General features: G+C 42.7%; 1 protein-coding gene across 2 annotated transcripts in view; it reads left to right on the forward strand.

Annotated features, from left to right (window-relative positions):
- CHODL (chondrolectin) overlaps positions 1-22,554 on the forward strand; it is a 178,164-nt gene that overhangs the window by 150,401 nt on the left and 5,209 nt on the right. For both annotated transcript variants that reach the window (XM_068266132.1, XM_068266131.1), the window contains exons 3-6: positions 5,695-5,852; positions 10,787-10,834; positions 17,631-17,714; positions 18,084-18,186. In XM_068266132.1, coding sequence (XP_068122233.1) covers positions 5,695-5,852; positions 10,787-10,834; positions 17,631-17,714; positions 18,084-18,186 — 393 coding nt within the window. The remainder of the gene's footprint in view (positions 1-5,694; positions 5,853-10,786; positions 10,835-17,630; positions 17,715-18,083; positions 18,187-22,554) is intronic.

A 22,554-nucleotide genomic window follows, 5' to 3' on the forward strand; every position in this document is an offset into this window, starting at 1 on the left:
ATTACAGATGTTTAAACAATTTGTACACAGTGTTAATTATTTCAGAGAGGATTCAGAGTTTATCAAGTTTATGGCGGATGGGAAAAAGCTGTCTTTCAGTCTGTTTGTGTGTGTGTGCGGGTTGATCTAAAACATTTACCTGATGGAAGGAGCTCAAACATGGCATTTCCAGGGTGAGTGTTGTCTTTGATAATGTTTTTGGCCCTTCTCAAGCTGCGAGTATTATACAAAAGTTCCAGTGATGGTAGTTCAGTTCCAATAAAGGCTTCTGCTGTTTTAACAACTCGCTGCAGGGCTTCTCTAGTAGCCTTCGTGCAGCTGTTGTACCAGGCCGTCATGCAATTGGTCAGAACGCTTTCTATAGTGCATCTGTAGAAATTAACCAGCAGCTTCTGTGGGAGGTTAGCGCTCCTTAGTTTTCTCAGAAAGTAGAGGCGTTGTTGTGCTTTGCCAGTCACAGCACCATGTCACAGCACCATTCACACAATGGCAATTAAACCCCCGTCTCAGTTAACAGGTACTTAAAGCCATGGTGGTCATGCACTATTCCATTTTTTTTGTTTTTTTTTCAACTATTGAAATCTAACAGATTTTTTGGCTTGATCAAATAATCATAAAAAAATCGAACCAATATGCCATAGACTTATGATGACTGATTATTCTGAAAATATGAAAAAAAGACTTTCAGTTATATTTTTCTATTTGTTTTTTCCATCTCATCAGATCACATTTTTATTGAAAAAAAATCCAATCAACTTAAATTCTGTTTCAATTCAATTTCTGATTATTATTTGTATTGAAAAAATTGGAACATTGATTGATTTGATTGATTTGTACATGGCCACCTTTACTCAGGGAATACATATTTCATAGTCCTGTTTAGGACCTCAGTTGCAAAGCTTACATTTTTTTGTTTGCAGTAGAAACTCTCTCATTATTGAAAGTCCAAAACATTTTTGGTTTGTGTCTTCCCCTTTATAGTCTGAACAGCTGGATGATGCAATCCATGCAGTAGCACCCCAATCTGCTAGAACCTGCTAATTTTTAAAAGTATACCTGTAGGACAAAAAGTGCCCTTACAACAGGGCCTTAGGAACCACATGCTGCGTGGGGGGATGCGGCGGTACGTCATCAATAGGGCTGAGCTCTCGGATTCCGAATTTCGAGTTTGCCATCGGAATTTGGCAGTTCCGAGTAAGCACTCGAAACTCGAAAATTCTGCAATTCCGAGTACCGAATTCGTGTTTACATTGAAGTCAATTGTGCTAAATTCCGTGGTGAATTGTGAAGCCCCCTTACATGCTATCATCACCAAATTTGGCATGTATGTTAAGCAGATGAGTAGGAACATGGTAAAAAAAATGTTTGTGAAAAGAGCTTATAGTTTTTGAAATAAATGATTTTAAAGTTTCATAGGAAAAATGATTTTTAAACTGTGTAAAATGACACTGCTGCAGAGCAGGTTACTGCATTCCGAGTTCTGTATACATATTGTATACATTTCATGAAAACAGACAGCGTGGGGTCCCCCCTCCCAAGCCTTCTTAACCCCTTGTCCCCCACGCAGGCTGGGATAGCCAGAATGCGGAGCCCCGGCCACGTGGGGCTTCGCACCCTGAGCTATACCAGTCCGCATGGTCCATAGTATGGGGGGGCTCTGGAGGAGAGGGGCGGCCAACCTCCCCCTCTCCCCCAGAGCCCTTGTCCAATCCATGGACAAGGGGCTCTTCCCCACCTCCGGTGCCCCAGGAGGAGGTGGGGGCCGCCGACGTCCTGGGGGGTTCATGGTGCCATCCGGGGTTCCCCTTTAACGAGCGGACCCCGGAAGCCGCCCCCTCCCCAGGAGAAATGAGTATAGGGGTACACGGTACCCCTTACCCATTTCAGCAGAGTTAAAAAAAGAAATAAAAACACGACAACGAAAAAAGTCCTTTATTGTTCTAAATTAACCAGGGATACTTACCTTGGGATAATCTCACGCCAGTAACCTCAGGAGTGGCCCCACGCCAGTATCCTCTTAGGACATCTCACCACCCTCCCACACTGACGAACTCCCACCACTGAATGGTCACAGTCAGCCTCTGCATCTGTATAGCAGAGGCTGAGAACACGAAAATTTTGCCTTTAAAACAAGAAATTTCGGCAAACAGTGATGCAATCAAAATGGCCACTGGGAAATCCCCGATCGCTGGAGGCCACACTAGAGTGGCGAAACCAGTGATTTTTCACATAGATGGTGGGTCCAGGTGACCAGAGCAGGAGGTGCCCTAATCCCCTGGACCCACCCATTCATGTGAAATAACGCGTATTCTGACACTCTGAGGTGGCCTCCGGGGAACGGGGATTCCCCAGCAGCCATTTTGTTTATGACGCTGTTTGCCGAAAATTCTTGTTTTAGCAAACAATTTTCGTGTTTCTAGTTTATGCAATACAGATTGCAGAGGCTGTCTACAGCCATTCATCCCCACGAGTTCTGCAGGATCAGCAGGTGCGCGGGACCTCCTAAGAGAATAGAGGGGGGCACAGCGCAGGAAGGTGGGAAAGTGGGCACAGAGCAGCGGGGAGGGGGGGAAGCCTCCCCTCCCTCACCTAGGGCCCCCCCTTGCGCACTCCCCCCCCACCTCCAGAATTTCAGCCAGCCAGCGGAACGGCTTACCGAGAGCGATAGCTCTGTGTGCCGCTGGTCTGGTATTCTGCACTGACACTGTCCAATCACGCTCTCGCAGTACTTCCTGTGAGAGCGTAATTGGACAATGCAATGCAGGAGACCAGACCAGCAGCGGCACACAGAGCTCTTCTCTCGGTAAGTGATTCCCGCTCGCTGCCGCTGCTGGCTGCAATTTTGGAGGGGGAGCATGGAAGGTTGACCCTAGGTGAGGGAGGGGGGGAGGCTTCCACTCCTCCCCGCCACTCTGTGCCCACTGCCCCCCCCTTCCAGCATGGGGGCCCCCACTAACTGGTGACCTGCCTACCTAAACTGGGGACACCTATAGACCTGGGTATATCTATACTGGGGACACCTATATACCTGCCTACCTAAACTTGGAAACTTGGCAGCGAGCGGGAATCACTTACCGAGAGAAGAGCTCTGTGTGCTGCTGCTGGTCTGGTCTCCTGCATTGCATTGTCCAATTACGCTCTCACAGGAAGTACTGCGAGAGCGTGATTGGACAGTGTCAGTGCAGAATACCAGACCAGCGGCACACAGAGCTTTCGCTCTCGGTAAGCCGTTCTGCTGGCTAGCTGGAATTCTGGAGGTGTGGGGGAGTGCGCAAGGGGGGGCCCTAGGTGAGGGAGGGGAGGCTTCCCCCCCTCCCCGCCGCTCTGTGCCCACTTTCCCACCTTCCTGCGCTGTGCCCCCCTCTATCCTCTTAGGAGATCCCGCACACCTGCCGATCCTGCAGAACTCCTGGGGATGAATGGCTGTAGACAGCCTCTGCAATCTGTATTGCATAAGCTAGAAACACGAAAATTGTTTGCTAAAACAAGAATTTTCGGCAAACAGTGTCATAAACAAAATGGCTGCTGGGGAATCCCCGTTCCCCGGAGGCCACCTCAGAGTGTCAGAATACGCGTTATTTCACATGAATGGGTGGGTCCAGGGGATTAGGGCACCTCCTGCTCTGGTCACCTGGACCCACCATCTATGTGAAAAATCACTGGTTTCGCCACTCTAGTGTGGCCTCCAGCGATCGGGGATTTCCCAGTGGCCATTTTGATTGCATCACTGTTTGCCGAAATTTCTTGTTTTAAAGGCAACATTTTCGTGTTCTCAGCCTCTGCTATACAGATGCAGAGGCTGACTGTGACCATGAGGAGTTCGTCAGTGTGGGAGGGTGGTGAGATGTCCTAAGAGAATACTGGCGTGGGGCCACTCCTGAGGTTACTGGCGTGAGATTATCCCAAGGTAACTATCCCTGGTTAATTTAGAACAATAAAGGACTTTTTTCGTTGTCGTGTTTTTATTTCTTTTTTTAACTCTGCTGAAATGGGTAAGGGGTACCGTGTACCCCTATACTCATTTCTCCTGGGGAGGGGGCGGCTTCCGGGGTCCGCTCGTTAAAGGGGAACCCCGGATGGCACCATGAACCCCCCAGGACGTCGGCGGCCCCCACCTCCTCCTGGGGCACCGGAGGTGGGGAAGAGCCCCTTGTCCGTGGATTGGACAAGGGCTCTGGGGGAGAGGGGGAGGTTGGCCGCCCCTCTCCTCCAGAGCCCCCCCATAGCATGGACCATGCGGGCTGGTATAGCTCAGGGTGCGAAGCCCCACGTGGCCGGGACTCCGCATTCTGGCTATCCCAACCTGCATGGGGGACAAGGGGTTAAGGAGGCTTGGGAGGGGGGACCCCACGCTGTCTGTTTTCATGAAATGTATACAATATGTATACAGAACTCGGAATGCAGTAACCTGCTCTGCAGCAGTGTCATTTTACACAGTTTAAAAAACATTTTTCTTATGAAACTTTGAAATCGATTTGCTCAAAAACTATAAGCTCTTTTCACAAACATTTTTTTTACCATGTTCCTACTCATCTGCTTAACATACATGCCAAATTTGGTGATGATAGCATGTACGGGGGCTTTACAATTAACCGCAGAAGTTAACACTATTTAATTCAATAGAAATGCACTCGGAACACGAAAATTCGGAACACGAAACTCGGTTTTCGCATGCGGTACACGAAATTTCTACGAAATCGGAATTTAGCTGTTCCGATCAGCCCTGGTCATCAAATACTCACTTCGCCATGATCCATGCATCTACTTACTTCTTCCTGTCCTGCATTACAGCTCACAGTAACAGCGTCCCCTAGGATTTAAATATCAGTAGGCCGAACTTGAATAGGATCCTCCACTTTATAGGTAGCCAGTGAAGAGAGTGGAGTACTGGTGTTATGTGAGGAGGCTTGTTGGTTAACAGTCTGGCAGCAGTATTCTGTATCAGCTGTAGGTGGTACAAGTCCTTTTTTGGAAGGCCGATGTAGAGGGCATTACAATAGTCCAGTCGGGATGTAATGAAGGCATAAACTAAGGTTGGCAGATCTTCTGGGGGTATGAGGTGCTTGATTTTTGAATGTTCTTCAGGTGAAAAGTAGGATGATTTCACCACAGCAGAGATGTGATTTCTGAAGTTTAAATCCACATCAATTAGAACTCCCAGACATTCTCAGAGCTGCATAGATCTGTGCCTCCTATTCCCAGTGGTGAAGACTGTAAGTGAAGCTGTTTTGTTGTCATGCGCTGCCCTTCGATCAGAAGGACTTCAGTTTTATCTGTGTTTAGTCTCAGCCAGTTGTCACTCATGCATTGCTGTAGTTCCTGCTAAGCGGGCGTTCATGGTTGGAGTTGGGTCTGTCACACCAGGCTTGAAAGAAAGATAACATTGGGTGTCATCAGCATTGCAGTGGTATGTCAGACTGTGTTTTTGGTTATTAGTTTTTCAAGCGGTAACATGTACATTGTGAAAAGCAGGGGAGAAAGGAATCCAATGTCGGACCCCCCATGTGCTCATCTATAAGGATCATTAGCTTTGAGGCCATGTTATGCAGCCAGAGATGGTCAAAAGAATGGTGATCATGTTCATGCAAAATGAATGTACATTGTTGTAAGCACAAAGTATTCACAGGTAATATTTTACTGGTATATTTAATAAGAATAAGCGTAATACATTTATTTGTTTGTTTGTTCTGTCAGGAACTGGTATGCAGATGAACCATCATGCGGCAGTGAGGCATGCGTAGTTATGTATCATCAGCCGACTGCTAACCCAGGAATAGGAGGACCATACATGTACCAGTGGAATGACGACCGGTGTAACATGAAGCACAATTTTATATGCAAATATCCTCCAGGTAGGTGCAAATAAAATAGCTTGCTGCTTAATTTCACAGAGGGTTTTGTCAAAAGCAATCCTATGTGCAAGGCAGCAAAAATATCACATTTCTGTTTATGTAATGTCTTATTCAAGGATTTCCTAAAATCTCTTATCCTTGGTCTGAACATAGTTACCTAGTTTGTCCATCACGCCGACCAGGAGGAAAAAAAAACAAACAAACTAATAAATACCATAAGTAAAAATTAGGTACATCTCTACCTTGCATCCTCACATATTCCAGTTGATCCAGAGGAAGGCACAAACTCCTTACAAAGCTTGGGCCTAATCCTCCCCTTTCTGTGACAGTCAGATTCTGGTCAGATCTGTCTGTTCTTGGATACTAATTAGATTTTCTGTAGTCCAATTTGCATAATGGAATGTCGCCAGCAAACATAACTTCACTTTTCTATTGCATAGTAAGTAAGTGCACAGTACTGCTATCCCCAGCAGTATTGTACATTAAGGGCTTGATTCACTAACCGGCACTAAGTGTTAGCGCCGGTGTAAAAAGACCTTTTTGGCCGCTAGTGTGCGGAAACCTACTTTACATGCAACCCCGCGCAGTGCGCGTGCAGCACGGGTGCGCGAAATTAGTGCGCAGTGCGACGATAACGTTGCACCCGCTGGCCCTTAAAAGTCGCACCCGCTGCGACGAAAATGGCGCATCGGATGCCCCCGAAGTGGCGCATCATAGCGCTGCTTAATGGGCACCCAATGCGCCATTTTCGTCGCACCGGGTGTGAGTCTTAAGGGCCAGCAGCGCGCACTATTACCCGCGCTGCGCGCGCAGTGAGCGGGATTGTTTTAAATGTGATGGCGCAAACCACCTGACGCCGTGGTTTGCGCACACTAGCACTTAGGGCACACTAACCGGCTTAGCGCCGGTTAGTGAATCAAGCCCCAAGTATGTTATGCTTGGCAATATGCTTCCACTGGAAATAGAAATGAAAAGGTGAAGCCAACTGCAGAATTTCTTAGGAAACTTTTAACATGTAATTATCTGAAAAGCAGTATTTGAATACTAAAAAGGCGTGCATGAAAGAAGGGCCCGGCTAGATAACGAAATGGCGGCGGTGGATAACTAAATCTGATAATGATAAACATCGTTGTCAAACTTGGTTTCCACCCCACCCTTCAGATTGTAAGCCTCTAGCAGGGTCCTCCACTCCCTAGTGTAATCTACAGGATTGTGTGCTCCTGTCCTATGACAGCCTGTACTTGTACTACTGGGCCTACCTAACCAGCCCATATTGCATGATCATGTATTTTGTACAATTTGCATGTTTAACTTTGTTCTATGTTGTATAACCTTGTTATGTCTGTCATCCTTGTATCATTGTATATATTTATTGTCCAGCGCTGCGTTGGTGCTTTATAAATACAATAAATAATAAATAATAATAATAACAATAAATACCGTTGTAAAAACAGACAGAAAATAATAACGAAAAGATCATAAAGTTAAAAATCGTTACGCAATTTAACAATACAGCTTAAACCAACCCTACTCTCACACAGAGCCCTCCCCTGGTGGTGCCTAAAACTAACCACCCCCTGGTGGTACCTAACCCTAACCACTCCCTGGTGTTGCCTAAAACTAACTGCTTCCCGTGTGGTGCCTAACCCTAACCACTCCCCCTGGTGGTGCCTAACCCTAACCACTCCATCTGCAGAAACACCCTTTTACACATAGAAACAATAATATCTTTGATAACATAAAATCTGTACAACAAATGAAATAATATGACAAAAACTATAACCTTGCAAGCTTCTAAAACAATAATATACTTCAAAAGCTATAATGTTCTAATGTTGTTAACGATACTTATCGCGGCGCCCTTTTTTCTGCTTTTTTTCGCCGTATTAACGATAATTGCATTAGAGTCTATGGCGGCGTCCTTTTCGTCCACAATCAGCCGGCACCCTTTTGGTATAACTTGTAATTCACATACATATACAGTACAACATTTTAACACAGGCAATTTAAAATTTAAGACAGTTTGAAAAACTGGAAACATTGGAAAAATGAATTAATTATGTATACTTTATAAAATTTAATAGCATGGCGGCTGTTTTTATTAAGCATCTAGTTGCATAAAATAACGTAAGCACAAGCAGTGAAAAATAGAATAAAAATTGATTTGAATTAAAAAAAAAGAAACATTGGAAAAATGAATACATTATGTATACTGCATAAAATTAAATTAACCACTTCAGGTTCCAGGGTTCTTAACCCTTAAGTTTCCTGTCAATTTTGACATTTCAGCTGTTTCGCTATTGATACAACAATAAGTTTCGTAATACTTATGCCATTGAAGTAATACATATATATTGTTGTTTTTGTGGAAACATAGGCTTTCTGTGGATAATATTTTTTCCAAGAATTGTTTAATGTTATTGTAATTCTACTGGGGGGGGGGGGATTATTTATTAAGCGCCATAATTTAGACTTCTTGCTGCTAATCGCGGCTTGTAGTGCCACCTATGGCAGCACCATTTTTATAGGCACTCATTCTGCACCATTTTTATCTGCTCCCACCAGAAAATACTCAGAATAAGTCTGACAGTACCTTTTCACCTACTTCCTGGTACTTTTTCAATTGCAAAGTCTTGAAAAGTTTTTTTAAACAGAAGATGAAAAATTATTACCTAGTAGAAAATTTAGGAGAAAAAAAAATGAATTGATAAGGGCCCTTGTTTTTCTGCTTTTTATTGACACCCACCCCCAACTTTGAAACTAAGATGAACTAAAAATGTGGTTGCTTTGGGGGATCTGCTCTACTTTCCCAACCTTTGGAATTACTAGTAAATTGCAATATATTGTTAGTTGTCGTCACTCAAGGCTACCATGTTAAGAAATTTTTAAAATCTAATTTTTATATTGATTCTTACTATAAGAAATACATTTGCTGAAGAATCAGTGGGGAGGAAAAACGAATGAAAGGGTTCACTTTCACTGGTGGAGTTCACAGATGGTATGCCAAGGAAAATTCATAACAGACTCAAAGAGCCGCCGGTAACTGATCCTATCAGATGGAATGCATCAATTCTATACATATGCTGACTGTGAGCTGCTGCAGGAGATACCTTCTGGTTAACATTAAGGAAACAATCTGATTATCATCAGAAAAGCACATGTATGTATTTCTTACTACATCTAATGTCAATCTAGATAAGCTAAATGTCAACAGGAAGAAGAGACAACGCAAGACAGCTCTCTATATGATTGATTTATAAAGCGCCAATATATTACACAGGTGTAACGATTGGCCATGCAGATCGTGGTCGTGACTGGAACCAGACTGGCAGATCCACGATCTCTGCATGGCAATCGTTTTGGTTTAACAAAACCAGAAGATCACAATGGAAATACTGACGTCTGCACAACAGAGTAGAATGATAAATGTGTTTTATTTACAATAATGCTAGTGTACAAATGCAGATCACCATACACATACAATATACAATCATACAACGCGTGGTGCACCACAAATACCAGAACCCTGACTATCTATCTATCTATACAAATATATACAGCAACACACACAATATGAGAATATATACAATAATACAATATATACAGACACGTCTCAGCAGAATCAGCACACGGAAGAATAGTCATACAAGCCAGGATCAATAATCAGAGAATACAAAGTACAAAGGCAGAAGACAGAGAATAGTCAGACTAGCAAGGATCAAATACCAGGAGTACAGAATACTGGAACAGAGTTCAGGAACACAGGACTTGATGGCCAGAGTCACAACTGCAGCGAGCAGACAAACGGAATGACCTAGCAATGTGCTGCTAGGAAGTCCGGCCTTAAATATGCAGCACATTGCTCAGGTGAGTGGCCAGAATCTTCCACAGTTCCATCTGCTGGTGAGCCTAGAAATAGCACTGCTCCCAGCAATATGAGAGCCATCTGCTGGTAGACAGCGGAAGTCCACCTCAAGTTCCTTAGTGCTGCCACCAGCAGGATGACACAGGCACAGATCATTACAACAGGCTGAGGGGTGGAGATGCAGAGCAGCTTGGCTGTGTAATGATGACAAGAAGAATATGGTTGCTCATATTTGATCACAGTAAGGAAATACTCATAAACTGTTGAAGCTGAGTGCAGCTAGATTTACTGTGTAAACCATGTAAACTTTAGATAAGATTTATAGACAAGTTACTTGCTATAGTTAGTTTTTTATCTCTGATCCACTTCACAGCAGATCCAAGATGAAAAACTAACTAGTAACTTGTCTATATATCTTATCTAAAGTGTAGATAGTTTACACAGCAACTCTAGCTGCAACACAGCTTCAACAGTATATGATTATTTCCTGTGATACAATGAGAGCAGCCATGTTCTATTTGTTATCATTACTCACAGGCAAGCTAATCTGCATCTTCAGCCCTCAGCCTGTGAAAACTTCACTCCCCTCCTCACTCCTCCCCTCTGCCTTTGAAATCTCTGGCTAGTAACACCTCCTCCTGCCCAGACTGAGATCCCATAAGCCCTTGCTACATGGGCCTGAGAGTGCCAAGGCGCCGGAGAAGCTGTGGGCAAGGTTTGTTTTGTTTATAGGGAATTAGAGTATTAAAACAAAAAGAAAGTATTGGGCTTGAGGAATGCCCTATAAACTATATGAAAGGAACATAATTATGCAATGAGTAAAAGTTTATCTCGGATCCACTTTAAGCTCCTATTGTTGCAGTCTCTAAAGAGTTAACTGTAACTGATATGCTCCCATTTTTTTCCTACTTAAAAAGTTCAAGGTGAGGTGAAGCCGTTTGGCGTAGCAGCATGTACAGTGTAATCCGGGTTATTTGGCATGATACAGTAAGTGTGAAACAAATGTCTACTTGTTACAGCCAGTTAATAGAATTCTATACCTCTTGAGCTATTTTCTTTTCTTTTACAGAAAATATCCTAGAGAAAGAATTAGGAGACAGAGCAGAGCCGGATCACGGTAAGAAACCTGGGGAAAAAATTTCCAGTTGGGGGCGACAAGTATCCAGTGATTCACCAGGGAACAGAAGAGCTTGATAATAAAAGGCAAATATATAGTGACATATAAATATGGAAAGATAATCTAGTAGAGTATAATAATCAGACATGTTTTTTCAAATGTTCCCATCTTTTCTATTGTAAAGGTAATTCAATTTCCAGACTTGATGTAATGTTAGCAGAGAAGTGTACACGGATTTTCAAGGCTGGTTTATATGACTAGACTCCAGGGGGAAAAAATAGACACTTGATCATCTGCATGGAGAAAGCATTTGTCTAACTAAAGAAAAACAGCAATGAAAACAAGCTGGATGCACAGATGTTTCAGTTTTAGCTTATGGCGTGGCCTGAGTTCCACCCACATGCTACAGAGGTAGACCTTAAAGGGGAACTATGGCGAAAATTGTACAATTTAAAATATGTGCAAACATAGACAAATAAGAAGTATGTTTTTTTCCAGAGTAAAATGAGCCATAAATTACTTTTCTCCTATGTTGCTGTCACTTACAATAGGTAGTAGAAATCTGACAGAAGCGACAGGTTTTTGTAACAATCGGTGTCAGCAACCAGAGAGAGAATCTGATCCTTGGCGATCCGCAGTATCCCCAAGAATACAGATATACCCGATTATTGAGGATCTGCGGAATCGTCAATAATCAGATATGTCTAACCTCTAGACACCGGAGGGAGTGTAAGTGTTTGGTGCAACAGTAACAACTCTGAGTGAAGACCACCAGAGGAGCTGGCGGCTTGACTCCTGAGGAATTCACCCCTGACTGTGGGTGATATTCCTGTAGCCTGTGGACCCCTGAGCGAGGGACCGAGGCTGGGGTTGCAGGAAGCCCTGCTGCTAATATAAGTTCTTGCCCTGAACTGGGCTAACGTAATACAGTAGTAGCACAATCCTAGTCTTGGGTGTGAGATCCGTATTCACAACACCCTGGAACTAGTCTGGAGCATAACATAAATGATAATACAGTTCCCTAGTCTTGGGTGTGAGTTCCGTGATCATCAACACCCTGGAACTAGTCTAACAAATAATACAATTCAATTAGTACTTTAAGCTATCAACAGAATCTGGCTAAGTGTGAATTCCTAGGTCCACCTAGTTCAAACACACTGAAAGGATCTGACTATGGTCTGAGTGCCTTCACGAAGTGTTAGCAATGGCAGACAACCAGCAACTGACAAGCAGCAGAATATATAGTTGCTGGACTCTGCCGCCCCGCCCGAACCATTCAGCCAATCATGAGTCCTACAGGAATCAGCTGATCTTCCTGATCAGCTGACACTTCCCCTGCTGGTATAAAGGTCCTGAGTTCAGGCCCATCGCGCGCGTAGCTCTCCATCTGCCTATGTGCACTAACAGACCCAGCCACACCAAGCGCACGCTGCTGCATGCAAACCGCCGCGTTGGACGCGGAAACAGCCGCTTTGCTGTCAAGACATGCGGCGGCTTTTCCACATTCCACCATACTACCAGACGCGTGTCTATGCGTGCAAACCGCCGCGTTGGACGCGGAGTCAGCCGCCTTGCTCTTGGCACAGGCGGCGGCTTTTCCGCGTTTTCTCACAGTTTTGGACTAGTCCATCTCTTCATGTGGATTCTCAGCATGGCTTTTATTTCTTTATAAAGATATTCCCTAAAAAAGATTTAAACAATGATGCTGACCAGCCTTCCTGCTCGCTACAGTTTTTTTGCAGTTGGACAGGGCAGCTGCCATTCACTAAGTGCTTTTGAAAATAAATAAATCCCTGAGAATCTCCCCATGAAGAGATGGACTAGTCCAAAACCTGTCGCTTCTGTCAGATTTCTATTACCTACTGTAAGTCACAGCAACATAGGAAAAAAGTAATTTATGGCTCATTTTACTCTGGAAAAACGTACTTCTTATTTGTTTATGTTTGCAAATATTTTAAATTTTAAATTTTTTTGCCATAGTGCCCCTTTAAAGTGTATATAATTCCTCTATGGCTGCAGTATGTCATCTTGCAACACTGCTGAAAAGATGAGAAACAAAATGATCTATATTTGATAAAAAAAAAACTCATTTACAAATGGAACAACACTGCTGTCATCATGAGCAGTTTTTCCTGTTAATGAGAACCGGAGGCGATCCTTGGGTAAAATAACATACTTACCTAAGCTTAGTGTGATTCCCCTTCTTAAAACAGAAGGTACCATGATTCTTGACTAGCGTGACCGACCGCTGCTATATCAACTAATGTAGTAAGGGGCCGTGCTAGTCAAGTATCGTGGTCGCAGTGCTGCACAAGCACGCATAATTTACACGCTACGCTGCCAGCAGCGCACATAGCATGCAAGCATTACATTTTACTATAGCTCAACAATTTACCTTGCGCCAAACAGCGCAATATAAATTAACCTTTTGGGGACCGCCACATGTAAATCCTACGCCGCACTCATGGCTGTCTAAGGATTTACGCCACCTGTCATTTTCGCTTCCGACTACGATTGTACACACCCGAGAGGGGAGATTAAGCTGTAATATGACAGCTGACATCTCCCCTCAGTGAGCCATCGTGATTGGCTCCTGATCACGTGATCACTACGATCGCCGGCGGATCGTAGTGATCACTATTATAGCTGCGGCAGTAGGGGGGGGGGGAAGAACAACATAGGAAAAAAGTAATTTATGGCTCATTTTACTCTGGAAAAAAACTTACTTCTTATTTGTTTATGTTTGCAAATATTTTAAAATTTACAAATTTTACAATTTTTTGCCATAGTGCCCCTTTAATTTGCTATAGTGCCCCTCTGATGTTCTTTCGGGGATCCTTGCTCCCCTCCGCTCTGGCCAGCATCCCCGCTCGCTCTGACGTAAGTGTTGGGTCCCGGCTTGACGACGTCATCAAGCCGCGACCCGGAACTTAACGGCAGTGCGAGCGGGGACGCCAGCCAGAGCGGAGGGGTCTAGGGCTGCTCATCGCTGGAGCCTGGGAGGTAAGTAAAGGCTGCTGGCTGCAGGGGGGACACCTGGCTACAAGGGGGACACCATGCCCAGCTAGCTAGACTGGGGATCCGGCTGCCTGACCTTCCAAATGCGTCCTACCGCATGTAAAATGGCCTGGTCCTTAAAGTGAACCTCCAAACTAAAAATCGACTCAGCAGAGCTGAAAAGGTCTGGTGTTTCTTTAACAGTTTCACAGCATCAGAACTCTGTGTTTCTTATACAAGCCTTATTTTTAGCTGCACAGAAGAAAACTGCCCGGGCAGTTTTCCCCTAATGCTGTGCAAAGCATGATGGGATTTCTGATGTTGTTGTTCTCGTTCTGCTGTTTTGGTGCAATTTTTTTTTTTACAGTTTGAATTTGACATTTGAAGCCTAGTGTGTGCAGCTAGGAGGGGTTATCAGGACACAGGACAGTTGGAACTGTGTCTCCTGCTCCCTGTCACCTCCTTTCAACCAAAAAGATGGCTGCCCCCATGATAAAGATGGCAGCCCCCATGAATCAAAAACATTTGCCTGTTCTTTTAAAACAGGGTGGGTAAAAGATTATATTACCTATCTATTCTAATTAACATAAGTAATTTAACTTAATAACAGTATGTTTGTTTAGGCTGAAGTCCCCCTTTAAGGGGGTTATGCATCTAGTCCCCAAAGGGTTAATGAATCAACCCCATGGAGTTCTTCAAATGCTGGAATATACTATATTATAATTATATATAATAATTATATATAATGATATAATACAGAGGGTACAATAGTGCACCCTGTACACTAGAGGTCATCTCAGGCCTTTGCCTGGATGGCCTGTGCCCACAAACACCACTGCATGCATCAAACTTGTAGTCTGAGGCTTACATCTGGACCATTTAAATAATTAGCTATAGACTAATGTAGGAGTCTATAGTCAGTCAACAAAAAGGAAGCAAATAATGCTGCAAAAAGGAAGAATGTTGCCCCCAACTACTGGGAGAGTGTGGTGCAGATTTTAACTACTGCAAAAAAAAATGGAGAAAAACTAGTTAAAAATTGAAGCAGATATCCAGATAAAACATGTGGTCCTTCTAGACAGCTACTCCACTTAGTTTTGCACACGATTTGCTCCATTTCTACTTCTTTTATTTTGCTAAATCTGCCCCAGTATTTTTGCAAGCAGGTGACAAAGTAATGACCATTGCACAGGTATTTAGGTATGTTACACACAGGCTGCTCTCAGAATGCTTTAGGTGGTCACTTCAGTTGGGATGAGCGAGAATGCCTCTGGCAGGCTCACCAAAATTTCCTCGAACTACACGTGGTCCCACAATTTTCAGCTGACACCCATTTTGCACTTCCTGGCAAAAATTTGGAGCTGTACTGCCCAGTGCCCACTAGTTTTGCCCACGATTATTCAGCGAGAAAGCACTGACATGAGTAATTGGGCAATGGGCATGTCTCACTGTGAAGTTTGGTAAGCAGAAAGGCACAATTTGCCACAAGATGGAACTTTCAGTTCTCGCTCACTCATCTCTACATTTCAGTACAGGACATGTACAAATACTATAATATGCATTTGTGTATACAGTCTGCTTTCTTATCTGAAACCTTTTTTCTAGTGCAAGGTGTACTTTAAACCAGTACAACACCACTGTATCTTGTATTTTTACACCCATGGACTTCACTTCAGCACCAGGGGCGTAGATGCACATATTTTGCAGTTTACATTGGTGTGCACGCTCCCTCACGCCTGCAACCCTCCTGCGGCAGAGTACTGCTTAGTGAATGGGAACATGTGTTCCCAAAGTCGATTAGAGTGCCTGTAGTGAACGATCACCATCAACAATGAGATGCCAGTGGTCATTCACAAAATGAAAGCAAAATACGCACAGTTTTACACTACTTCCTGTGTACTATTCAGTAGTGTGATGACATCTAGTGGGCCAGAAATAAAAATACAACTACATATGTTAAAGTAAATAAAATAAATAAATAAACCCCCATTAATTTGAACCCCTTATTTATATATTGTAGTTGTAGTAGCAGTAGTAGTAGTAGTAGTAGTAGTTCTATTATTATTATTATTATTATTATTATTATTATTATTATTATTATTATTATTACATGCATTAACATTGCATAATGCATACTGACTTTAGAGTCAATGGCTTCAATTCATCAAGCATTACCGCATTCGGTAATGCTGAAAACAGCTGACTTAACGAAGCACTTTAGAAAATGTTAATTCATCAAAGCTGTTACCGAATGAGAAGCTGAAATGACACAGCAATGAGATAAATTACCGACATGTGCTCAACAAATGTTAATTCATCAAGGTTCCCACATTCGATAACACATTCGGTGTTTATCTCAAGCTCTCCCCTGTCGTTACAGGCTTCGAAAGCCTTCTGTGTGAATGTTTTCATGATTAGCAGGAGCAGGCAGCCAATAGAAACAGCCCCTGTTCTCCTGCAAGTGCCACTGATAGGTCACACAGGCTTCTCCACACAAGCTTTCAGACCCCCCAAGCAGTGAGCAGAGAGAACGGGTCAAAATATATCCCCAGATTCCCTTCGGTGGTGTAACCCTTTCAGGCCCTGTTTGATAATGCAAAGATGCTGGTGGTGAAATCACCAAGCATGGCATTTGTAATGTCTCCAGGAAGTTCATCTACGTTGTGGCAAATAAATAAAATGTTAAGAAAGACTGATCGACAGATTCAGAGCAGCAGAGGCAGTATAAATAACAGTAACTATAACACCTTTACATCTAAAGGGATGTCTGGATGCCTTCTATTGTTATCAGCTTGTAACAACACACGGACATTCCAAGCTGCTCTGCACCACTCTGCTGTTATGGAACAGCCTTTGATGAATTGAAGCCTAGTAGTTCGGTAACTTAAGGAACCTCTACCACACATGGGAAAATATTGATGAATTAGCACAGTGAAGTGTAAAATACCGAATGCGGTATTTTAAGGACTGGGGTTTTGTTATCGAACACCCTTTGATGAATTGAAGCCAATGACTTTAGAGCAGTCTTATCATGTTTCATATAGATTTTTTTACTGTGTTTAACCACCTCCTGACCACCTAATGCAGGAGTGTGGTGGGAGAGTGGCTCTTTCCTGAATGAGATTTGACTGGAGCGTGCGCTCGCACGAGCATGCTCTCCCGTCACTGTGCACAGCGGGCCCCAGTGATCAGCCTGCCAGCCAGCAATCAGAGCTGACAGGCTGTTTGTTTAGGTAAATATTTGATAAAACATTTATATAGCACTGACACCTTCCGCAGCGCTGCATGGAGTATATTGTTTTTGTCACTAACTGTCCCCCAGAGGGGTTCACAATCTAATTCCTGCCATGTCATGTAGTGTATGTACCTTAGTCTAGGGCCAATTAAGGGGGAAGCCAATTAAGTTATCTGTACGCTTGTTTAAGGCTTTTTTATTAATAAAAAAATAAATAAAAAACAACTAGCAGCAGCAATCAAATAGCACCAAAAGAAAGCTCTATTTGTGAGAAGAAGAGGAGGTAAAATTAATTTGGGTGCTAAGTTGTATGACCGATATAAACTGTTAACGTTGTGAAGTGCTGACTTGTAAAAAATTGCCAGTCACTGCGGGGGTTGGTATAAACCTCTGGTCTTCACGTGGTTAATTAGAGGAAAATTTTAATTTTGAGAGTAAAATACACTTTAATAATACCAAGATACAATATTTCAGGATTCTGGTAGATGTGTTGCATGGAGGCGCAAGAGACTTAGCTGTACTCTTTTAAAATAAATAATAATAATAAATAATTGTTTTTTTCAGACCCAAAGTTTCATGTGACGACGAACAAAGCCTTCACCACGGAGCAGCCGGATGACTCTTCCCGTGTCGTTGTGGCAGAAACAGGTGATTTTTCTTTTATTTCCGTCAACCGGAGACAACTCAGCTAAAAATCATTTGAGTGGGCGAAACGCTTCCTTCATTTCCCAATAAGAACTGCGGCTTGCAGTAAATATTCCCATAACACAGTTGTCAGCCTGAAGGGAAGCAGCCGTGTGAGCCGTTCCTTCAGGCCATAATTAAAGCTGTGATAGTAACTGACCCGGAGATTAAATCAATGATCAATACTCTTAAAAACGGGAATAAATACAGTTATACTGCTGCCTAAGCAAAAAGTGTCAGCTAGGTGGAGCAACCTGTGGCACGCTCAGCCACAAATAATCGCTGGCAGAATTAGATCTACAGCATGATGGTTATCTGTGTTCTCTCTTCCAGGAATAATGCCCAATCTAATCTACGTCATCATCCCCACCATTCCATTGTTGCTGCTCATACTGGTGGCCTTCGGAACCTGCTGCTTCCAGATGTTACACAGAAGGTAAAACAAGTTAACCAGCTTAAAATGGAAAAAAAAAACAAAAAATGTCTGTGTTAAGCCTCGTACACACAAACCAACCTGCCTTAAAGCTAAGTACTCACAGACCAACCTGCAGCATGATTATCATCTGACTTTAGTCTGTTGGATGACAATCAGGCATGTGAACGTGTGCAAAGAACTTGATGAGCAACTGATAACAGGCGGTTTGATCAATCCAAATGTCGGAGCTATGTTGCTCAGATATCATGCAGTTGGTGAGTGTGCACAAGTTGTTTGAAAGACTTGTACTTGTTTTGAATGTGTAGTCCGTCAGTCTTCTTGCGTGCACGGTATGTTAATTGAGTTGGTTGTTTAGCCGTCTAGGCTTGTGTACATACAGGTCATGTGGTTCATCAGGTTGTGTGGTTTGTCATGTTGGTCATATGGTTGTGTGCATGTTGGACGTGTGTATGGGACTTTAGTATGGTCTGACTTTAGTCTGTTGGGCAATGTAACAGGGATACAGAGGCGCCAGAAGAATAAAAATGTCTAAAAAGTTTAAAATTTGTGGAGGCAGTTGTGGAATTACCTCCTCCAAACAGACACAAGATATGCCAACAAAGTTTAGCTACTTTTTCTATTGGATTGATCATAATGGTACATGCTAGGCTGGCTTTGGCATGTAGTGTGGTTGGTGGTCTAGGGGGTAAGTCAGATACCTACTACACACTGAGACCTGGGTTCAAATCCTGGCCAAGGTATGTAAGCTGGCTTTTGAAAAAGTACAAATCCTTATGATACTTTTTCTATTGGATTGATCATAATGGTACATGCTGGGCTGGCTTTAGCATGTAGTGTGGTTGGTGGTCTAGGGGGTAAGTCAGATACCTACTACACACTGAGACCTGAGTTCAAATCCCAGCCATGGTATGTGAGGTGGCTTTTCCCTACAAGATGATGGATGATATAACATCCCTAGAGGAAAGCACAGAAGTGGTAATAACAGTGGCAGAATAATATGAATAAAGGTGTAACAAAATCCAAAACACAAGAGGAGTGAGAGAGCCCTGCCCTTGCGAGCTTACAATCTAAAAGAATAGGGGGTAAAACAAAAGGTGGGGTAGTATACAATATTCATGCCTAGAGGCAATGTGCCATATGCAATTAACTTTTTCACCTCAGTTTTCTCCTAGGTGATATTTTCACAATTTGTAAATAAAATGTGTTTTAAACTGCGAGCAAGCAAACAAATACCCCAAATAATTTTTAAAGTATTGTTTCACCTACTTTTTGGTATTTTTTCAATTACAAAGTGCTAAAAAGTTATTTTAAATCGAAGATGAAAAATTATCTCCTAGGAGAAAACTTAGGCGAAAAAGTGAATTGCATATGGCCCAATGTGTTTTAGGTTATCTGGTAGGAAGTGCAACTTGGCAAGCGGTCAAACAGGTGAACTGGCCTAGAGCATATGTTTGACGGAAAAAGTGAGTTTTGAGGGCATGTTTAAAGATATCAAAGGTTGGGGAGTGGTGGATGTATTGTGGCAGAGGATTCCAGAGGAGGGGTGAAGCACTTGTGAAATTTTGTATAGGTGAATGTGAGGAGGTGATTCTAGAGGAGGATAATAGAAGGTCATGTGCAGTAGGTTAGTAGATAGAAGGTCATGTCATAATAGAAGGTCATGTGGGTTAGGTTTAGGCACCACCGGGAGGGGGGGTTAGACTTAGGCACCTCCAGGGGGATCTTAGGATTACGTACCACCAGGGGGGTCTTCGGGTTAGGCACCTTTAGGGTAGGGTTCTGTGTGAGAGTAGGGTTAAGTTTAGCCATAGTAAAATATCGGTAAATATCCCAACAAAATCTAGAAGTAGAATACGTAGTGAAAGGATACCATTAATTTTAGTGATATTTTACTAGTGGCAATCCCCACGCCCTTTTTTTTCATGTATGCCTCTAAGACAGGGTTGCTCGGATAGCCCTGATCATGAATACGAGTGATCACGAGCATGACTCTGCCCACTTCCGAATGTACTTGTGATCACGATCACGAGTAGACAGAGATATCTGATTCGTGCAGTTTCGAGTCGAATAACCGCATGAAATCACTAATCACGAGTTGGTATCCATGGTTAAAAACCCGCCGACTTTAGTGGTTAATAGCAAAGCCCCTTCCACCCCCCCCCCTCCCCATGTCGCACAGCACACAGCTCTAGCTATACTCTGTATGGCTAGAGCAAAGCATCTTTGAATTTTGGCCCCAAATCTCTCGATTGGTCTCTTAACAGACCAATGGGAATCCTCCTGACCTCCATTGTGTACGGAGCCCGTGGAAACCTCATCATGAAATTCATTGCTCTTTCTTTTGATATATATAAGTATACACTACCGGAAGGTTTGCTACATTAACTGTCCTTTGCCGCATTTAAATGTATACTTTTTTCCTTTGAAACTTTATTTTCTCAAAAACTATAAGGCCTTTTTTAAAAAAAATCCCCTTGTTCCCGCTGTTCTTCTTAACATACCCCGCAAATTTGGTGTTTCTAGCATGTAAGGGGGCTTTGCTATTAACCGCTAAAGTCGGCGGGTTTTTAACCATGGATACCAACTCGTGATTAGTGATTTCATGCGGTTATTCGACTCGAAACCGCACAAATCAGATATCCATGTGTTTTTAATCACGAATACCGACTCGTGATCCCGAGTAACTCGTGATCACAATGAGCCAGGTAATGAGTGCAATCACAAGTGCATTTGTGATCGGCATTCGTGATCGAGAGCTGAGCACGGATGCTGATTACGACGTCGTAATCGCAAAAAACAGTTACTCATGATCAGGTGCTCATAATGAGCACCACTGCTCTAAGATAACTATATACATTACAAATATTTTAAGAGACTTTACTCAGCTTGCACTCAGCTTGCAAGTGATTTGACTCAAGTACTGAGAGGCACATGGCCAACCTCAAGCTGCCAGCAGTAATATGGGTTTCTGACATTCAGGGGCGTAACTATTAATCAGTTTGCCCACCTGCAAAACTATGTATGCAAAATCTTTGTCTGCAAAACTATGTATGATTCCTTATCAATGGCTGAGCAGATGCAGTCATTAGAACAATTGTGCAGTGAGCAGAAAGTTTTTTTCTCTCCTTGCCCTTAGTTGTCAGCCTTTCAGGATGGGGCCTCATTGGCTTCTGGGCCCCACTGCAGCTACATCTCTTACAGGGTCTATTGTTATGCCCCTGCTGACATTTATGTAGATGTGAATCTTGTCTATACATATATGTAATTATCTGTACTGTACATATAAGTCATTAAAAGATTTTATAGAAGGAATTTGGCAAGTTTACTGACATTCCTAGGCTAAATAAATAAGCAGGAACATTAAAAATGTAATCGATAGTGTCACCAGCTGGTGAGATCTGGAATTGCAAGACTTTCATTTGAAATACACTTGATTTGTTTAATGTACTGTATTATTTGTTTGCTACTTTATTAGTATAAAATTTGACCATGGCATTTCCTGTTGTGAGGAGGCAACAAGGAAGACAACTTTTGATCTGCAGAAATATGGTGGCACTTATTTAATTTGGCTATTAGGAATTGCTAATTCGGATTCTGCGAAATTGAAATTTCTACATTTCCGATCAGTAAACGCAAAAACGGAATTCCATGGAAATCCAGTTTACCACAACTTGGTAATTTTAGTCCAATCACAGAACTCAGAAGCACTGGACCAATCAGAGAATTTTTCTGCAAAAATCGGATTACCGTGGTGATTTTAGACCAATCACAAGAATGTTTTAATTTTTTTTAACATTTTTGCATTCTCTGATAAAAAAAGACAAATAAGATACTCCCCAGTGATTGGAAAATCAGAAATCGGAAAAACAGATAATCGGAAAAAGGAAAATCGGAAATTGACATTGGCGGAAATCGGAATTTCCATGGAATCAGCAATGGGCATTTCCGACCATCCCTATAGACCATATTTACTACCTCATGTTTATGTATGTTATTATTTACAGCACCTACTGTCTGTATATAAATGCTGTCTGCTTATGAAATAGGATACATTAATTTTTTTGAATACATTTTCCAATTGTAATGTAAACTTTTGATTCAATACTGTGTTTGAGCACAGCTGTTTTGCACTAGTCACGTTAACACAATATTTAATACAATTTTGTTGCCTGGCTATCCTGCTGATCCTCCTGAAGGTGGCCACTAACGGTACAATTTCTAGCGAAAAATCGTTCGAGCGATCAGAAATTCTGATCGGATTGGTTGTAAATAATCTCCGTTGGTGGACACAATCGATTATGAACGAGTGAAAAAAATGTCGTCCGAATGAATTTTCGTCTAACCAAAATTTGGATTTTCTTGTTGGTT

This window comes from Hyperolius riggenbachi, chromosome 2, assembly GCF_040937935.1.
Source record: "Hyperolius riggenbachi isolate aHypRig1 chromosome 2, aHypRig1.pri, whole genome shotgun sequence".
Classification (NCBI taxonomy): Eukaryota; Metazoa; Chordata; class Amphibia; order Anura; family Hyperoliidae; genus Hyperolius; species Hyperolius riggenbachi.